This window comes from Mustela putorius, unplaced genomic scaffold (assembly GCF_011764305.1).
Source record: "Mustela putorius furo isolate JIRA1106 unplaced genomic scaffold, ASM1176430v1.1 tig00000228_pilon_pilon_pilon, whole genome shotgun sequence".
Lineage (NCBI taxonomy): Eukaryota > Metazoa > Chordata > Mammalia > Carnivora > Mustelidae > Mustela > Mustela putorius.
The window spans coordinates 34,782,814-34,795,315 of record NW_025421322.1 but is presented as its reverse complement, the minus strand read 5'-3'; the positions used below and the strand labels follow the sequence as shown (position 1 = coordinate 34,795,315).

The following is a 12,502-nucleotide window of genomic DNA, read 5'->3' as shown; positions in this document are numbered from 1 at the left end:
GAGTACAGAAGTGGCAGGCAGGATGAAGAAAGGTAGTTTTGGTGTTTTTTATAATGTTTAATTTTTCATAGAAATGGTAATATCCTAGATGGCAGAGGTATATCAGCAAAGTCAAGAATGTCAGTGGACATCTGGAAAATAAGAGGGATAAGTAACAATGGTATCATGTTGTAATCAGTTTGGTACAGGTTGACTCCGCACTGGCTTATGACACATTAATTCTGAGAAGTCCTGTAAAAATCAGATATAAAAACTAGAAATTTAGAAGTTAAACATATGGATACAGAAGTAGACAAGGAAGGGTTACTCAGGTGCTACACAGCACTGAGCAGGTGCTGTCGTCAAGGCGGGCCTGTGGCTGGCCCCCAGAAGATAACCTCGAAGCCCAGAGAGGGGACCGCCTGCTAAGAGATTCTGTATGCGTGGGTTTGAGGCCAAGTGGTGCAGTGGGGCCAACCAAGTCTGCCCTAGCGATGGGATCAGTGGGGAACCTTTGTTTTGGCTCCAGGAGTGGCGTGGTGGTGCTGGACTGGGCGCAGCTGAGTTCAGACCAGGGGCGCCGTATGCGTACGTGATGGATCCCCAATAAAAACCGTGCAGCGGGGTGCCTAGGTGGCTCAATGGGTTAAGCCTCTGCCTTTGGCTCAGGTCATGATCTCAGAGTCCTGGGATATTGAGCCCCACACTGGGCTCTCTGCTTGGTGCGGAGCCTGCTTCCCCCTCTCTCTGCCTGCCTCTCAGCCTACTTGTGATCTCTGTCTCTGTCAAATAAATAAATAATATCTTAAAAAAAAATAAAATAAAAACCATGCACGCCATGGCGCAGGGGAGCCTCACTAGTTGTTGTGTGTGTTGTCGCGCATCACTGCTGGAAGAATCAAACATGTTCCTGCGGAATTCCCCGCAAAGGGACCCTTGGAAGCCCAGGCCAGACTTTTCCCTGTGCTCCTTTTCTGATTTTGATCTGTATCCTTTTGTGGAAATAATCCATAATCACAGTGTATAACCAATTGTCTGAGTCCTATGGGTCCTTCTAGAGAATTAATGAGCTTTTGCGGGGACCTCTAGCAAGAAATCATCTGTGTACAAATGTCAGCAATAAGCAGGATTGTTTGGGACATGTTACTGGAGCAGGAGAAGGGCTCTGGACAGCTATGCACGGTAACAGAAGAAAAGCCACCCAGGGGAGATGGATAAGGGGAGGCAAGCACCTGAGAGGGACACGGAGTTCAGCCTAGCATGAAAAACACAGGAAGTGAATGCTGCATCCCATGGGATCCCACAGGATCCAAGAGTAAAGCCAATACTGACTTCAGCAAGGGTAGTTTTGGGAAGGGCGGAGCTGGAATCCATCTCAGGGGAAGGGAGAGGGAGGGGGAGAAAGTCACAGACACAGAGCAGGCAGGCAGGTTCTCCAGCTGTGTGGCTCCATGAAGAGGAAGAGGAGGGACTGCCCCTGGAGTGAGGAATGGAGGCTCTTACGATACAAGTGTGAATAAAAGATTCAGGGGCAACAGTTTCCTGAATTATTTAGAGTTTAAAATACGAAACAGACTTCATACACTTATTAAAAAAAAAAATCTGCTATCTCTTCCTTACTTTTCCAAAAGCAGAGTATAAAAAATGACTTGAATTCTGTAGTGGAAGGCACTGTGGAATAGGAAAAGTAGTGTGAACATCAGTCGAAAAGAAAGTCCAGAGAAGGCTGAAACCATAAGAAGCAAACACTTGCAGAGGCAAATTCAACCTGCCATGATTAGTGGGACGGGCACACGACCAGGCGTCTAGTTTTCTTGCAGACGGAGGTTCTTTCTCTAACTTATTTAGGGCACTATGATCTCAAAAGACTCATTTCAATCTATCATCATTTCACCCTCTCTAAAATAAGCCTTTTAATATGCTCCTTACCATTTTACTAAAAATGTGTGAAGATTCATAAATTATTTGTAAAGCACATGCTAAATAAAATGTGGAAATGTGCTACATAAATGCTAAATATTTGCCCTGTTGGAAAGTGCAAGGAGGTGTGACACAAAACTGTATGTGGTTCCAAAATAGGTTCATGGGAAAAGAACACAGCATCCAAAAATGCCATTAAAAATTTTAAACGGAAAAAGAAACTGCTCTAAGGGATTACAATGGTGTCACAAAAATCAGAATGAAAGCCCATTTTAGACATCACCTTTGTAAAGATACATTCTCAAAAAGACAGACTGTGTAGTCAGAAACAAATTATGGAATTTGAGTCAACACATCTGGGTTAAGCCTGAATTTAATGAACTGGACTCATCACATTTGTGATGTAAGACAACTTTTTAAAATTTTAGGGAACTGTTTCTGTCAGATAGGACTATTGATAAAAATCACTGTAGTTATAGTTTTCTTGGTCTGTAATATGATGATTTGAAATCAAGCGAGAAACCAAGTGACATATATTAGCACACAGACTAAATGATAATTCTACATTTTAAACTAGTCATTAGTAAATTAACATTTTAACTTCCTATCAGAAAAGTGAAAATATTATCACACTAATTCAAACATGTCATCAATTGTGAAGAGTGGAAAAGTGATCAGAATTCTAATTACACAGGTACACGTGGGATTTTCCTGTCCAGTAAATTCAGAACATACTTAGATGTGTTAGCCTAGAGAATGGGAAAAAAACTTTTTAAATGAAATAATTAAAAATAATTCGTTAAAATTTAGTGGATACTCAGCTACGAATGTTCTCTTCAGATATATCTGCCCAAATACACCAATGATTATGTCAAAGACTAATCGTGGGGTCAAAGTCTATATTATAATCTACAGAAATAACATAAATGCTCATTATTTGAAGACTGAATACATACTTCTAGAACATGTATATGATGAAATATGCAGACACCAAAAAGAATGAAGGGAAATTTTATATATCCTCATATGGTCAGAGGTCCAAAATACTCTTTAAGATTTCAAAAAATAAATGTTATGAGAGAATATAGGACTTGTGATATAGCTAAACATGAAGCTTAGTAAAACCTTTCCATAAAAAGCAACAATAAAAGCTGACCACACAGTTAAAATCAACCATTTCAGGGGCACCTGGGTGGATCAGTTGTTAAGCATCTGCCTTCAGCTCAGGTCATGGTCCCAGGGTCCTGGGATCAAGCCCTGCATCAGGCTCCCTGCTCGATGGGAAGCCTGCTTCTCCCTCTCCTACTCCCCTGCTTATGTTCCCTCTCTTGCTGTCTCTCTCTCTCTCTCTCTCTCACTGTCAAATAAATAAATAAATAAAATCTTTAAAAAACCAATTATATCTTAAAACAAAAACAAAAACAAAAACAAAAACAAACCATTTCCGAACTCTGGGAACGGACTGAAGTTGCATAAGAAAGTGAAAACACAGTAACTTTATTAGTGTCAGGTACAAAACGTGGGGGTCTGGCATTTTTTCTGGGGAGGCTGCCATCCCTCTTCCCCACTCCAGATGACGTGTCAGTTCCACTGCTAGGGAAGGGCATGAAAACCAATAGTTTGCTGCAGGAGGAAGTTCACTTAATTTGGAACAAAGTGTGGGGAAAAAAACAAAACAAAACATGCCCAACAGCACTGTCAATATCAGTAATAATTCTGGTAGCAAATACATAAAATTCCAGTGAATTAGCAAGCCTAATATTCAGGTTTGGGGTGGGGCAAGCAACAGACTGGAGGACTAGCCAGAAACTTAACAGTCATGGAGAGTCCTGATGTGTTCTCTGCACATCTCTGCTGAATATAAGGCCTGAAGAGAGCGTAAAGCTCCCCCCCACCCCCCCATCCCTTCCCAACAATGACTCTAGGCATGTGTAAAGGACATACAGGAATCAAGACCTCAAGTCACAAGTCAAGACTAGGGCAGCTGTGACAACTGACCAGCCTATGGGTGCTCCCCCCAGTTCCATCAGCAGAGGCTGGAATCCTTATCAACACATGCGTGTTAGCACGGCCTCTGATTAACCGCGAGTGATGCTGATGCCGAGGGCGCAGCCAGTGGCCCAGGTTAGAATACAAGTGAGGTGAAAAATGAACCAAGCCATAAACCATGAAGTAGACAGACTGCACATTTAGTCCAAATAAATCACTAGAAACGAAGGGAAAAAAACCCACAACAACAACCCTGGAGACTAAAATGAATCAGAATGCAAATGTGCTATAATATGTTATCTGAAGTGTGGAGTTTTCACGAAAAGAAAAGTTAAGAGACATGCAAAGAAACAAGAAAATGTGACCCATATACAGAGAAAGCGAGCAAGCAAGCAAGCAGGCGAGCAGTAGGAAGAAGCTGTCTTGGAGAGGGTCCAAGATGTTGGGGGGAAAAAAGAGAGAGAGAGAGAGATTAAAAGAAAAAAAAAAAGAGAGAGAGAAAGTACAGCAACTACAATGAAATTTAACCAAAGGAGTTTAACAACAGATTTGAGATGGCAAAAGAATGAGTCTACAAACTTGATAAGCCAGTTAAAGTTACCCAGTCAGGAACCCAGAGAAGGAAGGATGAAGAGAAAGGAGCCTCAGAGATGTGTCAAACACCGTCAAGCGCACCAGCACACGAGTCAGGGGACTCCAGGACTGATGGGAGCAGAGGAGAAAGAAAAAGGCAAAAAATCCTAAAGAAACAATGGCTGAAAACGTTCCACATTTCAAGAAAAATGTACACTTATGGATCCACAAAGCTTAATGAGTAAGAAGGATAAGCATACACAATTACAGTCCAATTAATGAAAATGAAAGACAAAATGTTGGCAGCAGCAAGAGAAAAGCAACAGATCATGTACCAAACAACAAAATCATTAAGGACTCTTCTCATCAAAAATAACGAAGTCCAAAAAGTGCAGACTGGTGGTCTCTACCACCTGAAAGAAAAAACTGTCAGCCAGGAATTATATAAACTATCTTTTAGAGGACAGGTGAAATAAAGACATTCTGAGGAAAAAAAAAAAAAAACAATTTTGGGAGGTAGCAGATCAAGGTTACAAGAAAGACTAAAGGAAGTCCTTTGGGCTGAAAAGGGGTAGTACCATATGGCGACTCTATCCACAGGAAGTAACGAAGGGCACCAGAAATAGTAAATGTGTGGGTTAATACAAAGGTTATGGAAATATTGCTCTACTAGCCAATATCCCTCATGATTATAGATGTAAAGATCTTTAATAAACTACTAGCAAATCAATCCTAGCAACATGTAATATGACCAAGTGGGATTTCAGTTGGGAATGCAAGGTTGGCTTAACAACTGAAAACCAACTAATGCCATACACTATTATTTAAAAAAAAAGGGGGGGGGGATAAATCACATGATCATTTCAACGGGCAGAAAAAACAACTTGCAAAATCCAGCACTCATCCACGATAATATTCTCAAGACCCAGGAACAGGAGAGAACAAGGTAAAGGGCAGCAAGGGAAAGCTTACAGCTGGCGTCATATTTAATGGTGAAAGACTAAGAGCAACAAGCAAAGATGTTCCACCTTCACCATTCCTGCTCAACAACGCATCCAAAGTTCTAGTCAGTGTGATGGGGGAAGAATAAAATAAAAAACTAAAGGCATTAAGATTTCAACCGAAGAAATAAAACTTACTTTTTCCACAGATAACATGATTCTGTATGTAGAAAATCCTAATGATTCCATAAAAGCCAAAGCAACAGACCAATATAATCACAAGGCTTTTATACATTGATTATCAACTGCATTTCCACATCCTGGTAACCGTCTGTAAATGAAATTTTTTTAAAGATTTATTTACTTATTTGAGAGAAAGTGTTAAAGGGAACACGTGCGGGAGGGGCAGAGGGAGAGGGAGAGACAATCTCCAGCAGACTCCCTCACAAGCCTGGAACCTGATGTGAGGCTTGATCCCAGGACCCTGATATCCTAACCTGAGCTGAAACCAAGAGTCAGATACTCAAACAATGCACCCTGGTGCCCCTGAACATGATATTTTTTTTTTAAAGATTTTGTTTGACCTAGAGAGAGAGATCATAAGTAGACAGAGAGGCAGGCAGAGAGAGAAGTGGGCTCCCTGCTGAGCAGAGAGCCTGACACAGAGCTTGATCCCAGGACCCTGAGATCATGACCTGAGCCGAAGGCAGAGACACAACCCACTGAGCCAAACAGGCGCCCCGAACATGAAATTTTGAAAGCCCCATTCACAACAGCATCGACGAGTATAGAATACTTAGAAATAAATTTAATGAAAGAAGTCTAAGACTGGCACCTTGAAAACTATAAAACATTGTGGAAGGAAACAAAAAATATCTGTTAAATAGACACTTCACAGTCATGGTCAAGAAAACTAAGTATTAAGATGGAAATTATCCCCAAACTGAGCTACAGATTCAATCCTCTATCAAAACCTTTGGAGGTTTCTGTTTGTTTGTTTGTTTGTTTTGCAGAAATTGACAAGCCAATCCAAAATACATGTAGAAATGCATAGGAACTGGAATAGCCACAACAATTTTGAGATAAAACTTTTTCTTTAAAAAAGCATCAATTACCTGCATTTGAACCCAAATTGCTAGAAGGCTAAAGTAATTAAGAGCATGACACTGGCATAAGGACAGGCATATAAATCAATGGAACAAACTGAGAATGCGGAAACAAATCCAGAGATCTTTCAGTGGATTTTCAACAACAGTGTTGCAGTTCAACAGGAAAAGGACTGCCTTTTCAACATACGGTGCTGGGATAACCAGCCGGATATCAACACAGAAAAAGACAGACCCAGATCCTAACTTCATACCATACATAAAAATTAACCTGAAATTGATCATAGGCTTAAATGAAATAACTAATACTAAAAATATTAAGAAAACACAGCAGAAAATTTTTGTGACTCTGGGTTGAGCAGAGTTCTCCTGGTCAGCCCAGGTTCAAGGGGAGAGAAGTCAGATCCATGTCCTGGGGGAGAAGGCTAAAGGGGATGGTGTGGGACGTCCTGTGGCAGCCCCCATGGCTAGGTCAGCACTTCCTAGTCCACACTGAATGACCACTAAGACATTAAACTTCTTAGTCTTGTCAGAGTAGCTTATATGAACAGAGTAGTTTGTATGAACATGTGATTCTTACCTGTCCTCCCATTATATAGACTCTAAAGGGGCAGAAAAAAAGAATTATTACTTCCCATGTATCTATCACATAGGAAGTACTAAAAACTTTGTTTCTACACTGAATGAACAGGGGAACCTGGTTGGCAGGGTTGGTTAAGCTTCTGACTCTTGACTTGGCGCAAGTCATGATCTCAGAGTTGTGAGACTAAGCCCTGTGAGACTGGAGCCTGCTTAAGATCCTCTCTCTCGAGGCATCTGGGCGGCTTAGTCAGTAGGTGGGTGTGTGCCTTCAGCTCAGGTCCTGATCCCAGGGTCCTGGGACTGAGCCCCACGTCAGACTCCCTGCTCCATGGGGAGCCTGCTTCTCCCTCTCCCTCTCCCTCTGCCTAGTGTTCCCCCTCTCATTGTCTCTCTCTGTCAAATAAATAAATAAAATCTTTGAAAAAAATTCTCTCTCCCTCACCTTCTCTCTCCTTCCTCTCTAAAAAAATAAAACTAAATAAAAAAGTAAATGAATAAATGGATCTTCATATTGGCCTTAGGGAATTAAGGAAGTTGAACCATTTTCAGCTCCCAAGTAAAATAACTTATAGGATCCATGTCTCACCTTTTCCAAGGCAATCATGACTTAAAATATCCTTTCCCTATAAATTCAACAGTTTTCCTCACAGATAATATAGTCTTGATGCATGTGCTGTGTATGTACACACCTGTGTATATAAGCCAACCCACTAGACCAGCCTGGGATTGCTGAACTCAGTCCTACCTCAGGCAACTGTCTGGCAATAGGACAGCTACTCTATATAAATTGTCTAAAGAACCAAAGTGTTCAATGTCTGTTTTTTTTTCTTTTGTTTTAAATCTAGTACATGTAAATTATATAAAAAACCTAAATTAACTTTCCTAATAGAGGTATGGGTACGTTCTCTTTAAGTTTTCACATTCTTAGCAATGCCAAAGTGTCTGGGAAGGGTTAAAACAGAAGAACAATTGTTATATTAACAAAGCATAAGGGGCACCCGGGTGGCTCAGTCAGTTAGGCCTCTGCCTTCAGCTCAGATCATGATCTCAAGGTCCTGGGACCGAGCCCTGCATCAGTTCTCTGCTCAACAGGGAGCCTACTTCTCTCTACCCCTCTGTGATCTCTCACTCTCTCAAATAAATAAAAGTCCTAAAAACAAAAACAAAAAATAAACAAGAAAACAAAGCATAAAACACTTGGCAGAAGCCAGCTAACTGTCAGCATGGTGCCTTTCTTCTCTGTGCTCCTTATGCGTACGTCTGTAGTTATGCTGACCATGCTATACTGAGACCACTAGCTTAGGCTTCTCTCTTCCCCTATACTGCATTGCCCTGGAGAGGATGCCTCGGTCTTTTATTTATGTCTGCTGGTCCAACACCACACACAGCGCTTGCTGCAAACTAGTATGTTTATTTTGGAGAACAATGGATTTGTAGGTGATTTTAGTGTCACAAAAAGGCTTAGGACGTGTGAGTTCTAAAACTTGAACTAGTGCTTACGCTCTTCAACTTTCTTGGCTGTGTAGCCTTACCAGTTTTATCTAATCTCTTTAAAAATACCTTGCCTCATTTATAAAGAAAGAAAAACGCCAATTCCCAGGGACAATTTTAACAAATAAAATGCTGTGTAAATAATACTTACTGGTAAGCATTACCAAGGATTAAAATAAAGGAAGAGCTTTTAAAGTATAAATTAACTATCAAGGAAAACTGTACTAACAGGAATGAGGAACTTTTTGATTTCTTCCAGTGCGTGTCCCATCCGGGCATATGCTTCTGCTGGTGGAGCGAAGACTTCAATGAGAACATGGAGGTCATCATTGAGGTGAAAGTACTTGGCCTCTCCACTTTTCCTCAACTCTTCTTCCTGAAGAAAGAAAAACCATGCTTGAAAGGGTGTCTGTGTAAGAGGAGACACAGGAACGCTCCACAGAGCTGATCCAGCACGCAGCCATCACAGAAGGTTTGCTCAAGGGCAAGCAGCACCCTCAGGAGGAAGGATTCAAACACAAATCTGATCCTGCCATGCCCACCTTCCATGAAAACACCCAAGGCTTCGAGATTCTACTGGAATAAGTCTCAGCTCCTGCCTCTGGCCTAGAGGGAGACCCTCGGCCATATGCTCCGGCTGCTTTGTCTCCTCCCGTCTCCCCCAGCCTGACACCCATCCAGCGGCTGCTCAGTCCCCCGGTCCAGCCAGCTCATCTCCTAAGCTCCCTCTGCACTGGTTATGGTGAGTATCCGTGATGCTGCCACAAACCATTTCCACCGTCAAATTACTGAAAATACCTATTGTTTACTTGATTATTATCTAATTTTCCTCACTGGAGGTGATTGCAACAGAACAAAAACCATGATTGTCTTCTTTGGCGCTCATTTTCCTTGTCTAAGAAAAGTGCTTGGTATACAGCTGACACTCTACAACTGCTTCTGAATGAATAGGTAAACATTATTCATCGTTTCTATGTTCATTTGCTCATTCATTCATTCATTCAAAAAAAATTTCTATATGCCAGGCCCTGTATCTGAGGATAAAACAGTGAAAAAAAAAAAAGAAAGATTTTATTACAGGATATAACAAAATTATGATACACATTTTTTTAAAAAGTGTTTTTTTGTTTGTTTGTTTACATAATGAAATTCAGGGGGAAAAAAGAGGAGGAAAAAAACCTAGACCATTCAGCAAGAGACAAATGGTTTTGGTCCATTATTTTCTCCTAACTAGTATTCATTATAGTGGTGATTCATTATAGTGGCATTAAAATGACAAAATCTGGGTCTTTTAAAAGTCTTTGTTTCCAACATTCAAATCATACAGACAGATTAAGATGAGTAGGTAGGTACCTACACCTAGAGTGACTTCCAAAACAGGGAAACCTTCCCAGCCTCTTTAAAATACCAAACCCATGAGAAGGAGAACCCCAGAACTCCTGGCAACAACACCTTTTAATTCCACCATAGGCCAAGAGATCAAAGAGGCACAAGCACCCTTGATTTCACCATTTAAGCCTTCAACTGATGTTACTTCACTAATCTGATTGCTTTTAAAGAAAGAGAGATCTCCATCTAGAGCATGACTAGGACATGGGGTTTTGAGTCAGATATGCCCAAAGCGTAGTTGTGCCAAACACCAGGTGCATTTGTTTAGACTGACGAAATGTAACCCAACCCTTAATTTGAAAACTCAGGTTGGTGTTAACATAAGTGTATTAATATAGGACCACTGAGAAGAGTGAAAGGACCAACTTTCCATAAATGCCTGGTGAAGGAGATCACGTACGCACACCCAGCACACTGCTTTACACACGCCAGGACTGAGTATATGCCAGTTGCCTTCGCATTTACAGAAAGTAGCTCAGAAACTGAAGGAAAAGGAAAAATGTTTGAAGCAAGGAGGGCGAATATAAGCTACCATAATATCCTCTGCATTTCCTTCACACTTGGTCACGCATAAGAAGAATGATTCTTTTAGGCCAACTATAGACTATTATTCTAATCAGAGCACTTTCTATCCCTTGATCTGATACTCTGCCTTTGAGAGCTGAAGCTTTAAAGTCCACAGAACCGAATTATATGTTCAACAGTTCACTTCTGAAAAGCATAAGCTACTGACGTAAACACTGTCTACCTATGGGAATACGGCATCGCACTGGGGACATTCAGGAGAGTTTGTGACTGATTCACAGGGCAGCGCTCTGCCACTGCTGCTGCAGATGGAAACAGGAAGGCAGGCCTTCGTAGCCCAGCCGGTTGTCCTCATCTCCACACGGCCAGGGGCGTTACCAGCTCCTTTCCTGGGTTAGCGGGGACAGGCACGATGGAGTTTGGGGAAGAACGCAGACTTTGTTTAGAGTTCCGCTTTCAAATCGCAGATTCAACATGTACTGTATAATTTTGGACAGGTTACTTTATCATCTTAAAGAGGTGATTTTCAGTGAAGAGTAATAGTATAGTATCTACTGCTCAGAGCGTTTTTGTAGTAATAAAGTTATCAGAATTGTAATTAGGAGTTATTAGTAATATACAGGCATTGTAGTAAAAAGGGAGTTTCATGTTTAAAGGCATTAAAGTCTTTAGAACTATGCTTAGTACATAATAAGCACTCAATAAATGGTGACGGCAGTATGAATTATTCTATTAGTCTAGAACTCAGACAATAAGGGCAGAACAGCTCGCATGCTTGGCTCAAACTGAAGGCTCAGCAGACCACAGCATTATAATGACTATGATGCTACATAACCAACGGACAGGAGTCAGTAATGACTCCCAAAATTTCATCAATGTATAAAGTACAACAATTAAATGAAATATGGTCTCATTAGAACTTAGTGAACACTTTGAAAAGCTAAAAGATGAGATTTTTAATAGTAATGGAAATCTCTTTAGCAATAAGCATTATTAACTGAGAATTTCTGCAGACTAAAAGGAACAAGAGAAATCAGCATTCAAGAGTTCTGGCAGTGAGGACCTGGCTGCCGTACAGGACACGGGATCCCCGTGGTCTCCACTTCTGCAGCAAGCCTGTGACTTGAGTTATGACCTATGGTGATATCACTGAAATGCTTTGGAAGGTGTGACAGTTGGCCATGTGGGGCAGAGGCCGGCCACAGTATGACGCACAAATGGAAAACAAGGCAGGGGAAGTGGGTAAAATTGTACTGAAGAGTTCTAAAAAGAAAACAACAGACTCAAGATTTGACCTGATGAGCTCAAGCCTGAAAGAGCCAGAAGAAGTCTAGAAAGTTTACTGCTTATGGCCACGGGCTGAAGGGAGCCAATAAGCAGAAGCAGAGTTGAAACCTGTGTGCTTCTGAAGGACAAGACAAACCGCCTGGCCCCCTCTTCTGTGAGGTTTAGGAAAATGTCTGGCGAACACTGGAGATCTGAAAACCGGACTGGCAACGCTGGGGAGGATTCGAACAACGCTTAGTGTTCAAATGAAGAGCCCAACTGAGCCTTCCGCAGGGGCAGAAGCCTATCTGGTGAAATTTTTCCTACCTTGTTCTGAATAGCCAAGGTAGTTCCTTGAAAGATGACGACAATTCTCAGGCTATTTTTTCTTTTAAGATTTTATTTATTTATTTGAAAGAGAGAGCAAGAGGAGAGAGCATGTGCACCAATTGGGGGGAGGGGCAGAAGGAGACAGAGAAGCAGGCTCCCCATAGAACAGGGGGCCAGACACTGGGCTCAAGTTCAGGACCCTAGGATTATGACCTGAGCAGAAGGTAGACAGACACTTCACCAAGTGAGCCACCCAGGTGCCCCACTTTATTACTGCTTCTCGGTATGACCTCCTGGTCGAGGATCAGATCCTTGCTTGCCCCGGGGATGCAGAGAGTAAGAAAGCTAATAATAACTGTGAACACCTCCTGTGTACATGTGACACTTCTTCCTTTTCTTCCCAACAGGGGT

The 12,502-nt window shown here is 41.6% G+C and overlaps 1 protein-coding gene across 3 annotated transcripts in view; it reads right to left on the bottom strand.

Moving 5' to 3' along the window:
• Positions 1 to 12,502, bottom strand: part of KHDRBS3 (KH RNA binding domain containing, signal transduction associated 3) — a 186,628-nt gene that overhangs the window by 87,305 nt on the left and 86,821 nt on the right. For all 3 annotated transcript variants that reach the window (XR_006606195.1, XM_045078157.1, XM_045078156.1), the window contains exon 4: positions 8,811 to 8,957. Coding sequence is in view for 2 of the 3 variants with exons in the window: in XM_045078157.1 (XP_044934092.1) it covers positions 8,811 to 8,957 (147 nt within the window). In the remaining variant the exon portion in view is untranslated. The remainder of the gene's footprint in view (positions 1 to 8,810; positions 8,958 to 12,502) is intronic.